At 42.9% G+C, this 20574-nt stretch overlaps 1 protein-coding gene across 4 annotated transcripts in view; it reads right to left on the bottom strand.

Annotated features, from left to right (window-relative positions):
- The window catches only part of SAMD4A (sterile alpha motif domain containing 4A), a 214006-nt gene that overhangs the window by 51967 nt on the left and 141465 nt on the right, over positions 1-20574 (bottom strand). For 3 of the 4 annotated variants that reach the window (XM_027065747.2, XM_027065748.2, XM_027065751.2), the window contains one exon: positions 1961-2224. The exons of the other annotated variant lie outside the window; for it this stretch is intronic. In XM_027065747.2, coding sequence (XP_026921548.1) covers positions 1961-2224 — 264 coding nt within the window. The remainder of the gene's footprint in view (positions 1-1960; positions 2225-20574) is intronic. 4 annotated transcript variants of the gene reach the window in all.

Genomic DNA, 20574 nt, shown 5'->3' with positions numbered 1-20574 from the left:
AAAGAAAGAAAGAAAAAGAAAGAAAGAAAAGTAAAAGGAAGAAAGAAAGAGAAAAAGAAAGAAAGAAAAGTAAAAGGAAGAAAGAAAGAGAAAAAGAAAGAAAGAAAAGTGAAAGGAAGAAAGAAAAAGAAAGAAAAGTAAAAGGAAGAAAGAAAGAAAGACAAAGAAAGAAAAGTAAAAGGAAGAAAGAAAGAAAAAGAAAGAAAGAAAAGTAAAAGGAAGAAAGAAAAAAGAAAAGAAAGCAACCCTCTTATAACCAGACAGGACCAGCATTCCTCTCTAGGAGAGGTCTGTATCCTAGAGAACGGCCTTCCCACAGGACCCTCCTCGCCCTTGAACACAAAGGCCAAGGCCTCCTTCCCTCAGTTACCAGTTAGAGTCGCACATATGTTTTCTCAGAAACGTGCCGCCAGACACTCCACTTTGCCTGGGAAGAAGCTAGTCCAGAACAATGGCTGACCCTGCCTCCCTTGGTCCCTCAGGTGCTCCAGTGCCCCAGTGACAGATGCCCTGCAGGCTTACCTAAAGCCTGGCTGAGCCTCACCTGCTACCCGTCACCTGGGGCTCAGCCGCTTGAGCACACAACCACGTAACGTGGACTCAGAAATGAGTTTTGCTACATCTCCAAAATTATGACACATTCCCTCGAAAACTGTGAAAGAGAAAGAGGACACACATCCCCTCCATGCCAAAATGAGCCATTGTTTGTGCTGCCTGTTAAACACCTTTAAAGACCCACTTGTATCAGCAGAAGAAAAGCATCAGGACACATCCCACTCACTCTGGGCATTCATCACGGGGTGGGGGTGGCATGGGGAGCACACAGGCCTCCAGTTGAGGGAGAGGAACGTTTGAGGAATGCACTTCATTCGCCTAGTGGACAGGCTCCGTGTTTCAGCCTGGTACTCTCTCATAGCCGGCCCCTGGGTGGTCAAGGGCGTCTTTCTGTGCCACACTGCCATTGCGGAGAGGGGACTCGGTAGACAGCCTCCTTTGTCAACACTGATCCTTCTTGAGGGGAAGGTCAGAGACACAAAACCTCAGCACCATGGATGCCAGCAAAGGGGGTGCTCCCAGATCCCCCTCAGCACTGTACTCCCAGAAGCATGACTGGTTATTGTTTCTCCATCGAAAACATATTAGTGTGTCCCTGATGAGCATCTTTCCCTAAGGACTTCCCAGACCTTGAACAACTTAGCATCTAAAAATACAAAATGCACATATCCTCTTTGAACCTATCACGGGTAATTGGGAAGTCTCTGTCTCCTGATGAGTATCGTTAAGAAAAGGACAGATTTACAGGGCAATGTACAAACATTTATTTATGCTGCACAAAAAGGCCTTTATCACCTGTATGCAAATCTGTTATCAGGCTTAAAACACTGTCAGAGATTCTCAGTGGTATTTTTTTCATGTCCCTTAAACAGATGCAGAGAAAAGAATTTAAAAGTTTCTTTGGATATCAAAGGAAAAGGGAGAGAGAAAGGAAGCACTACTATGATTCTGCATTAAGAAAGACCTCAAAAAAAAAAAAGATCCTGTGGTTTGTTTTGTTACATTATTGACGGTTCCCTGGCCACAGCAAGGAGGTAGAAGGCTGGAGTAGCTGAGCGCCTTTACAAACAGGGCAGGCTGAGAAATGTATGTGCAAACAGTGGATCCTATCAGTTAGCTGTGACTCATTTAACTGCCTACAAGTCCCTGCATTAAAAAAAAAAAAAAAAAAAGAGTGTTGACCTCTCTTGCTCTGGCTCCTGCTTCCCAGGCTTCCCAGGCTTCCCAGGAAGGGGAATCCCAGGAATGGTTAACCCTGAAGCTCTGCAAGGGATGGGTCCGATGCATAAGCCTGGGGAGAGGACTGGGCTCCTCTCTTGCTCACTATCTACCTCTCTTTTTACCCTTCTAACTGCAAATAAAGGGGCCAACTCTGTTCCCAGTGGTTTCTCGTTCAGTCACTCACCTTTCATACCACTACCTTCTTCTTGGAATGTGTTACGAGCAGTGTTCTGATCTTCTAAGTGTTCACTCCCACCACTTCCTGAAGAGGCTACACTGCTTTGTGGAGACAGGGGGGCATGATCGGATGGGAGGCACTGGGGTCCTCTAGCTCGTAAGTCCTCATGAGACATCCATCCATGTCCTAGAGGCTGGTTTGGCACATTCATGGGTGGGGTAAGGGACACAGATCGTTTCAAAGGGCTGTGGTGTGCCTGGCCTGAGAGAACTGGAAAAAAAAAAATAAAATGAAATAGGTTATTCCCCCCCCTTTAGCCTGGGCCACAGAGAACCCACAATACCTTTTAACCCTGAGAGATGATGCTAACCTGTCTGACGACTCTATCGGTGGTCACCGCAGGCTGAATACAGGCCTGGCAGGGGCTTTCCCTTCAAGGGCTGCTGTCTGGACCTTGTGCTGGGCTGGGTTTCCCCAGGGAGGCTATACTATAGTGCCCACACATCTGGCCTTAGGCTTTGTGGGTCAGGGTCTGGTTTTCATTCTAACTCTAGAAATCAGGATTTGTGGCAGTAGGCCTATAAATCAGGTGAGGCTTGACAGCCTGGCAAAGTGGCCATCTGCCAAGAGTAAAAAGAACATACGCTGCACATTTTTTTTTTTTTTTTTAAACACACAAAACCCAACATTACCCGTGTCATTAGGGTGGACTCTTAGAGGGCAAGGCAGGCTGGTTACCATTTGGGATCTTTGCTGGGCTGAGCTAGAGGGTGGGCTAGTCCTTCCGACCAGGAACCAGGGGAAACTATCAGCTCTGGAAGGGTGCAGGCTCCGCGAGGGCTGCCGTACTAACCCGGACCTCAGGGTCCGTGTGGGACACTGGTAGCTGTGTGTGAAAGGGCCGATTCTTTCCCTCGGCTTCACAGGTTAATGCCAAACTTCATCTTGAAAACACTTCCAGGTAACAAGGCTTTCATTCAGAAGCCAGTGGGGTGCGCTCAGTGAGCTGGGGGTGGTTTTTACCAGCATGTTTAACTCGTCCACACAGCGGGCAACATCTGCGTAGCCCCCGTGTTTAATTTCTTTTCCAGAAAACTAGGAAAAAGCAACAAAACTCACATAACTAGCCAAATTAAATGGAGGTCATTCGAGGGAGGGATTTAACCAAAATCAATGCCGAGGAAGCCGACGGTACCCTTGGTTGGTTTTCCTGGGCGTGTTAAGTGACAGCTTCACAAAATAAGTCTATTCATAACATTCTCTCCAAGCACTGGTCCCTCACAGGCCCAGTTTATTTTGACTGCTGCAGCGCTAGCATGGAATTGAGCCACATGCATTTTTAAACATTTTTCAGGGAAGCCATTAAGTTCCATCTCAGGCCGTATCCCCTACAGTGAGGTATTTGCTCCCCCAAGTCCAGACAAGCGCTTCTTTGCTGGTGTTAATCTCCGTGTTTTTCAGTCAGCAGACCTGACATCCCAGTCTAAGAAGTTCTGTTCTTGGTTAAACTGCGTTTCTGGTGTGGTAGCACACCACACAAAGACCTGGGCAGTAGGTTACCTTGCCTCGAACTGAAAGATAAAGACCAGAGCCAAAAGGCTGGGTGTTCCCAGAAAGTGTCTTTGGACAGTGGTGGTGTGGGAAGGTAGCTTATGGTCAGCTGGCATCAGCCGGGCCCCGAGAGCAATGAGGCTCACACCTCTGTTGTCAATGTTTCCATGTGGCTTCAGATGGCCAGAGGGCAGCTTGTGTGAAAGGGGGGCAATCAGAAGGGTCAGACACTTCTTCATGAACAAAATAGGAGGGGAACAAGAGAGCTGCTGAGTTTATCATTTGCAACCTGGGAAATTTCTACATTAGGTAGATTCTATCAAAGGCAAGGAATTATCACTGAACTTTAAAAAACGCAAAGGGAACATTGTTTAAAAAAAGTTTTTTTTTTTTACCCTGACAGGCTGAAATAGCTTGCCTTTCCACTAAATAGACTAGGGAAGAAACTATTTTAAAAGGCTCCCTGGAAAATGCATTGCTACCTGGTTGGATCAGAAGTAGCAAGAGAAAAAGAAAAAAAAAAAGCAGAAAGAAAAAAAATAAATAAAAAGGAAGCAGCAGCAAAAATGAAGAGAGAAGCCAACAGGAAGGAAAGCCAGACATCCAGAAAATCCATTTCATGCCTGTCTAAGTATTTATATAAAATGGGGCAGACTTGTTTAGGCCTGCACCAAGTGCTGGGATGGTCCAGCTTAGACATCTTTGCTCCCTGGTACCTTGGCAACCATTTCAGAGTATCTGGTGGATGCTCCGAATGTGCCAGCCAGGTGTGCCTCAAGCGGAAATGGGGGCTCCTCTTCATAGCCAGGATTGGAGTAAGCCTGAAACCATAAAAACAGGCCTTGCCGAAGAGAGACACACAGCTTTGAAGTGCTTTAGCACCTAGTCTGGTTAGAGGTGACAAGTAAATCTATAATCATGGGTAGTAACCCTGCTAAGAGAGTCCCCACCTTTGGATACTGAGTACAATACCCCACATGTTGAATAAGCAGTTGAATTCCATTGTTGGATGGAGCCAATTTGCTTCTTTCCCCCTAAACGTTTCTTAAAAGCCACACTGCCTCCCCATTGATGGGCATCCTTGGGGAGGTTGTCGGTATCCAAGGAATCCACTGGTTATTGAGAATGGAACAAAGTAGGTACCTAACTTAATGGGACTTAAAGGGATATATCACAGAAACCTACACCCATGTCTTCATATATTCCTGAGCTTGACTGATGTCACAGGGGATGTGGTATAAACTTGGCCTCTGCCTCTAATAAAAAAATCAATTATACCTGAGGTGTCAGAGCCTTTTCCCAGTAACCTTCTACTAAAGGCCCCACCCTGTCTGTATCATAAAGACTTCCGCAGCTGGGCACCAAAACAGAAAGATCTTCTTAGGAGCCAACCTACTGTTTCAACCAAGCAAAATGCCTCCCACTAAGCTTCTGATTTGCAGAGAGGGCCATGCATTTAGACCCAGGCTGGATGCCACACCTAAATAAGAGCAGAGTCATGTTGGGCAAATGCCTCATTTCTCCAAGGAGAACCAAGGCCCCAGGCAATACAGGCTTGGCTTCCTGTGGGAAGGAGACAGAAGCCGGTGACAGGTGACCTGCCAACAGTGCCATATTGGGGTGAAGACAGATCTTCAGGTAGAGGTGGAGGCCTTGGCCACAGAGCCAATTTTCATGTTACCTCGTGAGCTAGAGTACTTTGTTTGGCACGGACTGGCAGAGGAAATAATAAATGCCATGGGCAGAGCGCAGGAAGATAGGCCACACTGCCATAGAATTAATGAGGTGGCCAGGGGCAGGTTATCGATGGTTGTCCCATCACTCCATTTTTTAACCGAAAGAACTCATCTGAAGTGGTGATAAATGGATGAAGAGGGAAAATGGATATTGAAATAAACAGATAAATAAATTTCCTTTTCCTATGAGTAGGGAGGGAGAGCAGTGAAAACAGTCTTCTGTGTTAGCTGTCCCAGAATGACTCTAGCTAGAAGCAGACCTTTCGAATGTTCTCGCTTGTGGACTGCTATGCAGCAGACAACGACCAATGCTCCATTCAGACTTAAGCTGCCCCCAGGTGTATTCGAACATGGCAGAATTAAGTACACCTTGAAAAAAAAGATCTCAGTATAGATTAGAAATTGGCAGTTTCCAGCAGAATTGAAGTCCTAAGTTTACACTGCATTTGTGACTTTATCATAGGTGAGGTGGGGGGCAGGATGTCTCAGAGTAGATTCATTACATTGAAAATCCTACTAAAAACTACCCAGGGGAACAAGGTTGTGCCTCTTTCTGCTCTTGAAAAACTGAAGCTAAAACTTAATACTGTGTACAGTATAGATTCAATATTGCTTATTAATTTTAGAAGGAAATATAGATTCAATATTGCTTATATTTATTATAGGAAATGTCAAGTATGTACACATATACATGTGTGTATGCGTATATATGTCAATAGAATACTATAATCTAGGGGATCGTTTGTAAATTCAAGTGAACCAAAAATTAATAATATCTATCAAATAAGTCTAGTTGAAATATGCAAAACACAGCTAAAAATAATCTTGCTACAGCACTGGAGCTGTGTGATGTGAGTACAGAGGGTCTTCTAATCTGGCAGTAAACTCTGTCATACCATTCTTGGCTAGCCAACTTCTCTGACCTCATTTAACCTCATGATTTGTTTTTCATCTCGAAACTATCTTTAATGAGACTCCTTTCAACGCCTTTTTAGAGGAAAATACGATACCTGGCTCTGGGTTCTGTTCTTTGAAGTATTTTCTTGAAAGCCTGGAAATCAGATTTCTTACCCCTTTCTTTTGACCAACTTGACTCCATCTCAATTTTTAGTTACTGAAGTAAAATTCAGCAAAAGACTTTCGGGGATAGACTCTTTTAAGAAAATTAGGTATAACTACTTTTTGTGCTTTCTAATGTGACAAATGATAGGGTTTGTAGAAAGAGGAAGTTTTGGGATACTGGCCCAACTATCTCTTTGGTTCACTGTCAGGTTAGGCATTATACCTCACAGCCGAGGAGAGAAGAAGTGATCTCCATAAGCGAACCATCCAGATAATGGAAGCTCCACTGTTACACTGAAACTTAATCCTAACAAACTTTAATGCAGATCTTTCAAAGATACATTGCATACTTCCCTGTTCTACTTAAACTTACACACTGAATGCAATTTATGCATTTCATGCTTTAAAAGGTATTGTTATGGGGTACCAGAGCAGCTCAGTCGGTTAGGTGGCAGACTTGATTTCAATTTGGGTCAAGATCTTGTGGTTCGTGAGATCGAGCCTCATATCGGGCTCCACGCTGACAGTGCGAGGAGTCTGCTTTGGATTCTCTCCCTCCCTTTCTGTCTTCTCCCCCACTCACGCTCACTCTCTCTCAAACTAAAGAAATAAAACTTAGAAAAAAATTTTTTGAATTATTATTATGAACATAGATTCTTAACATTTCAAAGCTGGAAGCCCCCGGCAAGGTAGTTCCATAATTCCCAAGGTATGAACTGTGGACCCCTGGGTAGTGGAAATATTTTAATTTCCCTATACGCACCACACTGTTAATAGATGAAATACTGTGTTGCAAATAATTTTTATATATATGCAGAGTATTAAAATTAATAAAATATAAATTAATTTACATGCTGCTGAATTCATAGCTCTTTTTGTCATTTTTTCTCCTTTCAACAGATTCAAAGTGCAAATCTTGTTTTATGGGGACGCCAATTTTTCTTTTTATATGTTACTGACTGAGGCCAAAACTCAATAAATAATAGAGATGATTATTGTTCTCCGCTTTGTTGACTGAGGTTTTCATGGGCAATACAGGTAGCCTCAGGAACCCCATGCTCAAAGTCCTCTGCACACCTTTCAGTTATACCCTTGCCTCACATTCCATCAACCATCACTTTTCATTGCTACCAATATGTTTCCACCTATTTACAGGCTTAACATTTTGTCCTAGGGTTTGGAATCTAGAGTATTGAGGTTGACTTCTTTTTGAATAAGGGTAGGAAATCCTCCCATTTTCCTAATGTCATGCCCTTTCATCAAACCCAATAGTTTGTCTTCTCAACCCAAGGTTGAGTTCCACATCCTCATCACGTCTTTATGAACACAGCCACGTAGTTGGGATTTGAAGTTCTCATCTCTTTTCTTCCTAAGCCAGTCTCTCCATTTCTAATTCGACAAGCTGCCCTTCTCACAGAGACATTTGTGCTTCATTAAAATGTTCAAATTCTAGACGCTCGTGCTAAAACTCAGTCCAATTGCAAGCGTGACTAAACTTTGCAAAAATAACTCATTCTGATTTAGGGATTTTAAAAAGTAAGAACGAGGAAACTAAGCATTTATGTATTATTTTAAAATATGAACTTCAAATTTCTTTCCAACATTAAAAGGTTGTAGCCAATTCCCTCCTCTGGAGGTACATGCTGCATGTATCCACATACCATGATAAAGCCGAGGGAATATGCTACTTATAAGCTGATAATGGTGTACTTTCAGAGTATCTTCTAGACCTACATCCAAAAGTAAACCTACATCCACAAGAAATTCGGAGTATCAGTAGAACCTTTGCTGAATACACCAACCTGAGGGCTCGTATCATGTTCTTAAATTGTGCTGCAAAAGATGGTTTGATACTTGTCAAGTTTAAAGGAGAAAAAGTTCGACCCAATGCCAGCCACAAAATCAAATCATCTCCAAGTTACTAGGGGAGTGTTTCTGTTCATCCCTTTAGTTACTTAAGGCCTGCTTATCAGGCATCTTTCAGGTGTCATCCAAGAATTTCTTCTGAGAGTACTTTCAGAGCATCTAAGGAACTGCTACAAAAGGCTTTCCATTTTCAAAGACTGGAGTTCTGTTAACACCACTTGTGTGAATGATTCCAGGCATTTGCTTAAGGAAAAAAACAAAAGCCAACATTTTAGAGACTCAGTGGTGAAACGATATTAGACCCTGGATTCCTCTTCTTTAGTTGGTTTTGTGGTGCCACAACCAGTAATCAGAGGCCCTGTAGTGGGAATCTTTGGGGAAGAAAAGATTAATAGTACTGCAAGAATACATTTAAAAACAAAACAAAACCAGGGTACTTGATCAGTGACATCATGCAAAGAAAAAGACAACACCAGTCATATTTATGGCCAAGTACGGATTTGTGTAAAAGGTGGGGGGTGGGGGGAGGGAAGAAGGGATTAATGACTAAGGTTAAAATTAACATGCTCTGCCATCATTGCTTCAGGGAATAGATTAAAAGCAAATCTAGAAGGTTATATGCCTCAACTCTGCATGCTTGCTCTCTGCTTCTTGTTCAAAGGTTTGGAAAAGCAGTGCTCACAACATCTGGACACCAGAAGATGATTCCCCCAAACAGCTTCAGACTCCACCTCATTCTGGGGGAAGAAAAGAGACCATGCTACAAAGCAAAGATGTGGTTGGTGGACAGGGTGTTCCCGACAAGCCCAAAGAGGAAGCCACACACTCTCTGGGAAGAGAAAACGTACACTTGCCTAAGCAACAAAACAAAACAAAGGGAGACTCTGGAAGCAGATGAAACCGCAAAGAACATCACAGAAAGGTTGACAAATACACACTGCTAAATCTCCTTTTCCCTATTAAATCTCATTTCCATACAGTATTGAAATGGAAGTACTCTGATGCAGGGAAAAGCACCTGGAGAGGTTTCTTCAATAATGTGAGTCCTTGTCACTGATGTCAGCTCTTATTACTCTACAGACAGCTCAGCCTTTGGGCAGAGCAAAGATGTATGTTTCTGCCTTCACATTATCACTTAAACATTTGGGCTTTTAAGAAGTAAATTAGGATGTTTCTGGCAGACTTTTATTGCTGCATTAATCTTTGGTACATTTCATTTGTCCTCTTTTGTCGGTTTCTATAATGGCAAAACTGGGTGTCATCCAGTAGAAAATCTATTTTAGATAACTGCTATTTGACTTTATATTGTCATTATTTATGAAATAAGTTAGACAAGAAGCCAGTATATACATTTTACAGAAATTGGTTGAATATTACCCACAGGTTTAACTTCAAATCAAGCAGTCCTAAAAGGAAACTGCCCAGATCCTGATTCCATTCTATCAAAACCAATGACATCAATATGGAAGAATTTGACACAACTGTAGCAGATGTTTAAGCCAATTCAACGAACTGTGGGATCAAGCCAGCCACTTCTAAAGTTCCTGTATACTGGGGTAACTTCTACTTTCCTGCATTATGTTTCTTTTCCTAGCTATATTTATACCTATATGCACTCAACCTTGAGGCTTGTCCATGGAACTTCTACCCACATACAGTGAAGAGATGAAATCCAGAAATGAATTTAGACAAAGATGCAGAGTTTGAATCATTTTGTTTATGACACCAAGCAGAGTAAATAATTGAGTCAAGCAAGTGGCCAGGAGTGGATTTAAGAGGGTATGTCCTTTTTCATTTTCCAGCTAATCCACAAAAATGCCCCAGTCATTGTGTTGAAGGAAGAAAGTGGAGAAAATCAGAGAGATAGATGTCCGATGACAAAACTTCCCTCCTACCCCTTTCTTAAAGGATAACTGTCAAATTGTCACTGCTGATGTGCTCACCTGAGCTCACATGCCTATTCAGGAAGTGATGCTGAAGTTTACAAAATGTGATTGTCCATCCTGTGTTTAACAACTTCAGGGCTGCTAACTGGGCATGGGTACTGGAAAAGTAATCCTCATGTGGAAATGCAAACAGCCAGGGTTTCGTGATTGAGCAACTAAGTCCCCCCACCACCCCCCACACCGGAGCATCAGTCCCAAGGCCATGGCAGAGTCGCTGAACAAATCATCAGGGTATCCTTTTACATCCTGACACTGCTAGCGACACTGGTCCAGAGAAGATGCAGGTCAACCCCTTGAAAGGGGCTAACAAAGGATATTTTTAAACCCTGTCTATGAACTCCTACCTTGAGCTGAACCACAGGCAAAGTCTGCCGCTGGAACCTAAAGTCTCCCAGATAAGACGGCAGGGTGGCTCTTAAATGCCATGGCACTCATTAGTCAAGTTGGATGCATAAATCCTGCCATCAGGGCCTCCACTCAGCTGACTGCATGACTGGTGCCAAGATCTCTCCGGGCGCGAGACTCTGAACTTTGCCTTGATTGAGCAAAAATATATTTTTCCCCCTTTTCTTTCTAGTTTGAGGAGAAGGGTGATAAATAGAGATGTATTATGTGGTCCCGACTAATGCTTAACTTAGTTACTTGATAGAAGAATGAGAACCCAAGTTTCTCAGTGCTGTGGCTCGCAGGACAATTGACTGATTAGGGAATTGGTTCTTGTTTTCATTAAAGCATTCAATCTAAATGTCAAATGTAATAATACACATAAATAACCATTCAAAAAACCCACAATTTGAGCTTACATTGCTAATTAGATGTTTTTTTGTTGTTGTTGTTAATTAAGAGAAATTGGATGGTATAGGCTCTCCTGGCTTCTTAATTATATTTGATTGAATCACCATGTGATTCAAGACAAGCTATTGAGGCTTCACACATCCCAATTCCCGCCTTAGTTCACCTTTGGTATCTTCTTGGATTCCAAACTGTCACAACCAGCCCCCGTGGGTGTTGAAACATGGTGATACTGGTACTCTGTTTGTAAAATTGATTTACTGTGGTCTGTAATTACACATCACGATTTGAATTCTTGACTCGGTACTGCATTTTTCACTTAAACCGTACTGTTCTTCTCTACCCCAGAGAAACAGCATTTACGTAATTGCTCTCAACTCATCTACTTGGGTATTATAAATCAGTCCTGCAATAAAAGACTTCCAGAGACACTGCAGGCACAAGGTTCCTGGCATAACTCAGGCCCCAGGACTGTTCTCGTTTAAGGACAGGAATTGAACAGCGTTCATTTCTTACTGGAGATGAGATGGGAAGGGCTGTCTGGAGACTTTGGATCCGAAGTCAAAGAGAAAGGGGCCAGAGAGTGACCGGGAGGGCTGGGTCGAACCCAGATGGCCAGCTCAGATCCACGGGTCGGGTCCCCCTGCTCCTTGTCTACTTCTGGGTCCCGCTTCACCTGTCACACAAACTGTATAGTGTGTGTGTGTGTGTGTGTGTGTGTGTGTGTGTGTGTGTGTGTTCTGCTATTACAGGTCATATACTGGTGACCCTCTGCATTCACAGGTTCCACATTTGTGAATTCACCGATTTGCTAAACTTTATTTGTAGGCCCCGAATTAACACATGTGGCATTGTCATGGTCATTCATGCACATGCTCAGAGTGGCAAAAACTTTGAGTCTCTGGCGCACATGTTCCCAACTGAGGCTCAACAGGTACTACTCTCTGCCTTCCTGTGTCCGCTCTTATCCTGTAAATGGGTGTCCTTTCCGAGGTCTGTTTAGTGCCATGTTTTTCTCACTTTGATGTTTTTCTTTGGTGATTTTGCTATTTAAATGCCTCCCCCAACCCCTGGGGTGCCTGGGCGGCTCAGTTGGTTAAGGGTTCGCCTACGGCTCAGGACATGATCTCATGGTTCACGAGTTTGAGTCCAGTTCGTGAGTTTGAGCCCCCCATGGGGCTAGCTGCTGTCAGCGCAGAGCCTGCTTCAGATCCTGTGTTCCCCCCGCCCCCGCCCTTCCCCCGCTCATGCTCGCTCACACTCTCTGTCGCTCTCTCTCTCTCTCAAAAGTCTTACATTTAGAAATAAATAAATAAAATGGCCCCCGAGTGTAGTAGTGCTAAGGTGCTGTTTGGTTCCTAAGTGCAGGAAGGCTGTGATGTGCCTTAGAGAGAAACGAGATGGAGTAGGTAAGCTTCATTCAGGTATGAGTCGCAGAGCTGTTGACCTTGAGTTCCAGGTCAGTGCAGCGACAACCTGTATCACATAAGATGTCTTTAAACACACATGAAACAAAGTTATGTATTGACTAGTTGGTGAAAATGTTCTGAGACTTGCAGGAACATAACCCTGTATCTCCCCCAGGAGCAATGGTTCAGGATTTGCTAATTCAGTGTTCACCATGACTTTATAGAACATAAGTATTGCAAATAATCCAAACTCACTGTGTTATATATTGATACAAACTCTTCACTCCACCTCCCATCCTGGGGCGTTTTTTGGACACATTTGCCACATTTTTGCCTCAGGCTAGTGGTTCTTAACCTTGGCTGCACAATGGACACTGTTGGAGCCTTTAAAAAATCCTGATGTCCAGGCTCCATTCCAGACTGAAGTAATAGAAAGATCCTCGTATAGTAGGGTTGGAGCATTCATACTTTTTTAATGCACCTGAGTACTTTTAATGGCTAGCCAGGTGGAGAACTACTGTCTTGGGCTATCTTTTTGCCTGAGTGTTCACCCCAAACTCTGTCCCACATCCTGGACATTGCAAACTTCCCCAGGGTTGGATGCCATTTCTGCCTGGTCTTCAAAAGATGCCCACAAGGAATGGGCATCTTGTTTACTTTTCAAGTGGCTCTGAAAAGACAACATACAAATCACTGCTTCTCCTACCAAACCAGCCTTGTTTGCTTTGGATTCACAAGTAGACCTCGGCGCAGGCTCTTCCGCTCAGGATTTTATCACTCTTGCCCTGCCTTCCAAGTAAAATAAAATGATATTTTGCTTCTAGAATTCCAACCTGAATGGTATGTGAGCAGAAATATCCAAAGACTCCTGAGACACATGTTTTTACTCCTGAACAATGGTACCCGCTTCTTGCTGTAGCCATTTCACTCTTGCTGAGTAGGAAGAGAGGGTCAGGGGCCAGCTGGAGGTCCTCTCTGAATGTGAATCAGCTGTAGGAAGCTCGGAGCATATTTTCTCTTAGTCTGGAAATGCCACTGGCGAGAGCATAACTGATTCACAAACTGCAAAAACTGTGCTCTAGATCCATGGACCAGAAGCACTGGAATCACCTGGGCATTTGTCAGAAAGGCTGGACTCTCTGGCCTTACCACAGATCTAGAGAACCAGGATCTGTATTCGAAGATGCCAGACATGTGTGCATGTTCAAGGTTAAGAGACACTGCCTTATACCCAGCTCTGACTTGCTGGCTGGGCACTAGCTCTCTTGATGTTGAGGTAGGCACCAGCCATACAAAGAGCAGTCTCCTAGAGTGACAAGAATTTGGGATTTGGGTAGCAAGTCATATCATCTTTCTGTGCCTTGGTTTCTCCCAATAGTAGATTTCAAAGGCTACATCTTGGAATTGTTCAAAAATGTCAAATCATCTCATGCACATAAAAGGGTTTTGCAAAGCGTGAAGTGCTACAAAAATATTAGCTATTAGTTGTCAGAGTAAGAATACTTCAATGTAAACCAACACTGCCAGTGGAAAAATCAACTCAAAGTACTAGCCAATCTAATGACATTCATGGGTCATTTTAGCATATTACGTGTGGTATGAAAAATATCTCTGATTACTTGATAGTGTTTCACAGATTTACAAGAGATAAATTTCCCCCATAGCCTGTTGTACCAAAAAGAGTATCTTCCTTGCTCTTTCAGAATCCTTACTTATACGGACAAGCTTCTCTCAGCCCTAATCAGTATCTTCTTCCTTTGATTGAGACTCAACTTGGACTTTCCTGTCCTTTCATGCATTTCATTTTTATCTTCTGGAGGGTCAGGGCATATGAATCACTTTCTTTATCATTAGATTTCAGTGTCCAGAACTCCTCATGAGACCCCTTTTTCTGTCCTGACATTGGTTAAGCAACACTGATTGCTTGAAGTCCTTACTGAAGATTCTAAGTACCTCCATTATATTTAGAAATTCAAGCTGAGAACCTATCATGTGGCTGGATAACACTGGGTTCTGCATGTACAAAACAAGGGGAATGGACTAGATGAATGAATGAATTCATCAGGTATGTGTCGAGTGCCCACCACGTTCCACGCTCTAAAAGCTGAGGGTACAACATTGAAAAAGCCGTTATAGCTCAGTGGATCTTTCAGCCCCTCCCTGAGCCAACCTTCCACAATGTTATTAGCATATTTATGGAGTACCATTCTCATTTGGACAAGGTATTTTCCCCACATTATTTATTTCTGCATATTTTTTAAAAGTCTGCCTTGTAATACCAATAGAAGAGCCAGCCAAGGGTGTCAGGGCAAAGGATCTGCCAGCTGCTCACCACAGTCAAGGTTCTGGAGAAGGGAAGGCACTGAATCATATCATCCTCCTCCCCCTTCCTGGCTCATCCCAACGCTCTCCTTTCTCCCACACATTTCAGGCTCTCCTGAAAGGGTGACTGGATAAATGAATGCCTTGTCTCCTCACTCTGCATCTTTCTTACCTGCCCCAGGCTGGGGATACTGTACTGTCATTTCCCCAAATGCAACCCAAAAGACCTATCCTTAAAAACTACCTTTCCTGGTCCTTCATTCTCTGAAAAAGAAGTCACATGGCAGTGAGCACAGCGGCAGCACCAGCTACCATTTGCCAATTCCAGCTAAGTGTCATGTAAGGATACACACTGTTCCATTTATTCCTCATTTAATGCCTTCGGAGGTAGGTTATATCAATTACTCCTCCCACCATACCTCCCCAACACAAATTTCACAGATAGGAAGCTGAGGTGCAGAGGGTAAGGGACTTGTCAAAGATAGACAGCTAGGAAGGGCCAAGAGACAGGGTTCAAAACAAGGTTCTCTGACGTGCAAACCTGCCTTCTTAAGACCACCACTACACTGCTTCTTGTGGCAGAAAGAACCCCCCGGGCTTAGACTCTTAGCCCTGGAGCTGAACACTCAATATCTAAAACCCTGAGCAAATCTATTGGCTCCTCAGTGTCTTAGGATCTCATCTGGAAAATAGTTATAACAATAGTAATACCTCTTCTACCTACTTCCCAGGGTTGAATCAAATGGAATCATTTGCTGCCTGCCTCATCCTTATCCATCCACATGTCCATCTACCCATCCATCCATCCATCCATCCATCCATCCATCCAATTTGCTGAGCCTCTACCCTGTGCTCAGTATATACTGGGCACTAGGATGGATGATCGAGACCCACTAAGATGATGTGTGGAAAACTGCTTTTGAAGTGACAAAATGTGAGTTGTTACCTTCCTGGGAAAAGAGTTTAAGGTAACCTCCTCATTCAACAGACTCTTAGTATCTCTATGCATTGGGCACTGGACTAGTCACCGGGGCTACAGATGCCAAGGAAAGTATACTAGGAGACAGGGCTGCACAGATCAGTCTCTTCTGTGTATTAAGCCACCACCTGCTATGGTTAGAAGCACACAGCAGCCAGGAGCTGTAAGGCAGTGCTGATATTCTAAGTAACACATTGCATTAAGGTGAAGAAATGCTGAAAGAAGTAAACATTTTAGGTGATTTCAATTTCAATTAATTTATCACCGTATCTCAAGGACTAAAGAGAGTTTTTGAGGAGGTGGCAGCACACCAGGACCAAGCTGCCTCTCTGAACCCTGGCCCTTCATTTAAGACTGACAGTAGCAGGAAATATATGAAAGTCAAAAAAGCTCTTCTCTTGCTTCCACGGTAAATGTGCATGTTGTTTCCTTGGCTGTAAGTTGGCTATTCCACACAATCATTTAAAATCCATGACTCTGAGATGCATGAAGATTCCCTATAACTGAATTAGAAATCACCTGCTCAACCACATGGAAAGCATCTCTTTTCCATTTGGGCTTTCCCCAAATGACTCACAAAGCTTATGGTTTTGGTCCTGTGTGGGTGGTCTGAGGGCAGAGTCAGGCAATCATCTGCATAAAAGAGCCAAACCAGGATCTTTTCATTTTAAATTAAATGCTGTAGGAGCAGCAGACTTAAGGGAAACAACCTAGCTTTTTTTTCTCCTTCAAAGATGTAAGATAACCACAATGTTTCCCTAAATGAAAAGCTCTACTTCAAAAATGATTCCCCCTGAAATGAACATTGACTCACCAGGTGCTTGAAGGGATGGATACGGAGCTTTTCATTCCTGAGGCAAGACCTCAGGAGAACTGGTCGAGAGCAATGCCAATGTTTTATTGAAAAGTAGATGTTGCTGTTGTTTAGGTGCCCAGTGGAGTTGGTCCTGATGGAATTTTAATGATGGTCCTACATTTCTTGGGCCCTTCCTCCAAAAATATTATTTTCAGAAGACTGGAAGGTATAATACTGAAATTTATTTCCCTCATTTATTTACTCCCTAATTATCTCAGAATTCCAGAACTTTAGAGCAGGAAGGGAATTTAAAGACATGATTTAGGAATCATCTAACCCACACTCCCCTCCCCTCGCCATTTTATAAGTTAAAGAATCAGAGGCTTGGAGAGATATAGCAATTGACCAAGGCCACTCAACTAAGTTGATGTTGAAGCCAAGACTAGAGCCTTGATGTTTTTGGTCTCCGTCATTCATATTACATCAATGGTTATTAGTCTTCATGTCACTGTCATTGATAAAGAAGACTAGAATAATAAATCTGTGATCTAAAACAGATGATCCTCCATTTAACACCAGAGTAATACACTGCAGAACCCAACTGTTAAGAACTGTAGATCTGTACAACCACATAAATAGTGTAACCCAAACACAGCAGGAACTAGAACATCCCAAAAATGATCATTCACTATCAGGGTTTTTCCAGAACCAAAGCTGTTGCATCTTTGCACTGGGTTGGGATTTTCCAGGTCTGGGCGCTCTGTGCACCTGTCCTTCTCGTATTAGCTGTCCACACTGTTTAGCCATCCACCACTCTAGACCTGCCACGGGACCCTCTTTTTTGCCTAACTGGTCAGCAAGATTGCCACCACTGATGTGAAATCAAGTGTTGTTTGTGGATTGGAAAAAGCAACACCTTCTTTAGTCAAAGTCTTCACCTGTGGACTTCTACCCCTATTACAATTAATCCTGCTCATCAGTTTGGATTGTGTTTATTTAATTCTGTGGTTTTAATTATGACAATACATTGTGGAGAGGTTTGCAGCTGGGATGTCTATATGTAGACCTAGAAGCCATCATTTATATACCTAATTATCTAATGAATCAACCAATTTGTCATTTGAAAAGACTGGGCATTTTCACTGGGATGTCACTGTTGTCTGACCTAGGCCTTGGAGATGGTTATTTATTATTTACTGGTGCTTCATAATTAGCAGAACTGAAGAATCCGTCATTTTAAAGCCTGAAAAATACCTTCAGGGATCATTCAATCAATATTTCTGTTCTCTGCACCCTTGTTCCCAGGTAAGACAATGGAAATTGAAGGAAGGTGATTGACAGGCTGAAGGTCACCTCATGAATTAGAAGCACTGAGCTCAACTTCCAGGAATCCTTCTACCTGGCCATGAGATCTTCTGACAGTCTCTTAGTATCCAAATACAGCCCTTGCTTTAACAGAAACAGGCAACACCCTATTGGTTATCCAGAGTTCTGGTGGGAAGATCACTATTAGGAAAAGTTCAAGCTTGAAGAGGGAGTTTCCCATTAAAGATTTTAATTTAAAAGGAGCATATTTATCCCCATTTAAAATCAATGGGTATGAGTAGCACAAAGTTTTACTTCACTGCCTAATCCTCAGAGATAGAAATAGTTATAGGTAAGATAATTATTTTTTATTGGGATGTAGGCACTATACAAAGATATCTACATTACATGTCATTCATTCATTCATACAATAAGTATGTATTAGTATAAGTAAGTATAAGTAAGTATTATTCATTCAATAAGTATTTATTCAACATCTATGCTGTGTCAGGCGGTGTTTTGGACGACAGGAATACTGCAACGAGCAAGACCAGGCCTCTGACTTCTTGGGTTTTATATTCAAGTGGAGGAGATAGATCTTAAACAAGTAAGCAAATTAAAATAGACTTCTAATTTATGCAGATGTTCCTCTATTCCTTCTGGAAACTCACTAAAATGACAGCAAATGCATAAACCCATAAGGAAAAGAATTCGGGAGAGAGGACAGCAGAAGACAGTGGGTATCACCAGTCCACTGAAGTCATTGTGGAAGCTGGAAACAGAAGGACATGGGATAACTGACTCAGCAGACCAAAGAAAGAGGACATGTATGTCCACAGGAGGGGGGAGTATGACCACTCATGCCGCAGAAGTCCCAAGAAGTTGGGGATTCAGAGACCAGGTACTTCTGAAGGCAGGGAGGGGGCCAAAATAGGAGGTTTGGTAGAAAGTATGTCTAAGGCACAAGGAGACCCTTAGATTCTCTCCCCAATCCCATAAAACTAAGCATCTTAGCACCATTCTCCTAACAGCCCCCAGAACTCTGGCAGCCAGGCCTGAATCTTCCAGGAGGAGACAAGGATTCTAGGGGAAATGGACTGATCCATGAGAAGGAAGTACAGCTGGTATACTGCGTGAGCCCTCAACAAAAGCAGCCAGGCCACATCCCTACCCGATCTCTCTGTGGTAAAATTTACACATATAAGGTTCTGGTGCCTTCCCATTAGGTGAAAGGACTCTTGCTTGAGAGACAGGGTTCAAAACAAACAGAAAAAGAAACTCTAAGGAAGCACAATGTTGGGAGCAAAGAAAGACTCCAAAACTCAACTGTAATGTCTTCAGAGCTATTAGCAAAGATTTTGCATCCATGAAATAAGAACAGAATGCAACAGAAAAAGGAACAAAGAACAAGAAAGAACTCTTGCAATTTGCAAATATGATAGAGATTAAAAATTGTATAATAGGTTTGGAAGATAAAGTTGTAGAAAGTAGGACAAAAAATTGGAAATAGGAATGGAAAAGTTAAGGAAATTACAAGATCATTAGAGAAGAGCTAGTATGTGATTAAAAGGAGTTCCTAAAAAAGAAAAGACAGAAAATGAATGAGAGGAAAATATTTTTAAAATTTGAGAAAATTTCCTAGAACTGAAGGAGAACAAGTTTGTGGAGTAGGACTGAAATAGGAGGGTAGAAGCCTCCAGTAAGGGTATCTTCAAGAAAAAACACCAAGAGGACTTTCACAATCACTCATGGGGTGGCGATTATTCCCCTCTTTAAAAAAATTTTTTTTTAGTGTTTCTATTTATTTTTGAGACATAGAGAGACAGAGCATGAGCAGGGGAGGGGCAGAGAGTGAGGGAGACACAGAATCTGAAGCAGGCTCCAGGCTCTGAGCTGTCGGCACAGAGCCCGACGCAGGGCTTGAACTCGCAGACTGCGAGATCATGACCTGAGCTGAGGTCAGATGCTTAACAACTGAGCCACCCAGGCACCTCTATTCCCCTCTTTTTAATATAAGGAAATCAAGGCCAAGAGAGGCTAAGGCATTTCTCCAAGGTCACACAGCTAGTAATCAGTGGAAATGGGATTGAAACCCAGGTTGGTCTGACTTCAAAACATGTGCTCTGAACCACAACTTGATATTATCTGAGATCTTTCTGGACTCTGATTCTGCCACCTAGTATATTAGTGACCCTGCTAGATCTGTGCCCCCAGCACATGTTCTTGAGTTAACGAGAGTATAAGCAAGGAGGGAATGTTGAGAAGTGTGGGGTCATCTGCCCCAACTCTCCCTTCAATCCTAGAATCAAACTTCTCCAGCACTGAAGGAAGACCCCCAATGCCACTCTATGATGGGCCCAGAGATAGGATTCCCAGTGGGATTCCTCACGATCATCATAAATTGGTCTGAGGTAGAAATTCCACTAAAGTTCCAATTGGGTAGTCCTGGCATCGGGATTCTACGGATTCGTTAGGTTGAAGAGAAATTCGGGTATCAAGCAGGTTTTTCCTAGAGTTCCAACAGCTCAGCCAAGGGTCCATTCAAATCTTTGCCAATCTGGATGATTCCAAGGGGCTGAGTCTAAGCTGGTCTAAAAAAGGGAGAGGCAGAGGGGAAAGTGTTCCTCTGTACCCTTCTTCTCCAAAGTCAGGATTCTTTTTCCCCCCACCAAGTCAGGATTCTTAACGAACTATCCTTGCAAGTGCTTTGTTTCTCTCAGGCCATACCAGCTAGGGTGGCAGAGTGTCTCACAGGGTTAGTGTCTCTGGAAGTAAACCATTTACTCATTGAGATGAAGTGGAGTTGAAAACAACAACTTGCAAGCAAAAGCAATCTCCTGGGCCAAGGAATCTTAG

This window comes from Acinonyx jubatus, chromosome B3 (assembly GCF_027475565.1).
Source record: "Acinonyx jubatus isolate Ajub_Pintada_27869175 chromosome B3, VMU_Ajub_asm_v1.0, whole genome shotgun sequence".
In the NCBI taxonomy this organism is placed as follows: Eukaryota; Metazoa; Chordata; class Mammalia; order Carnivora; family Felidae; genus Acinonyx; species Acinonyx jubatus.
The sequence above is the reverse complement of the archived record's forward strand: the minus strand, read 5'-3'. Positions and strand labels throughout refer to the sequence as shown.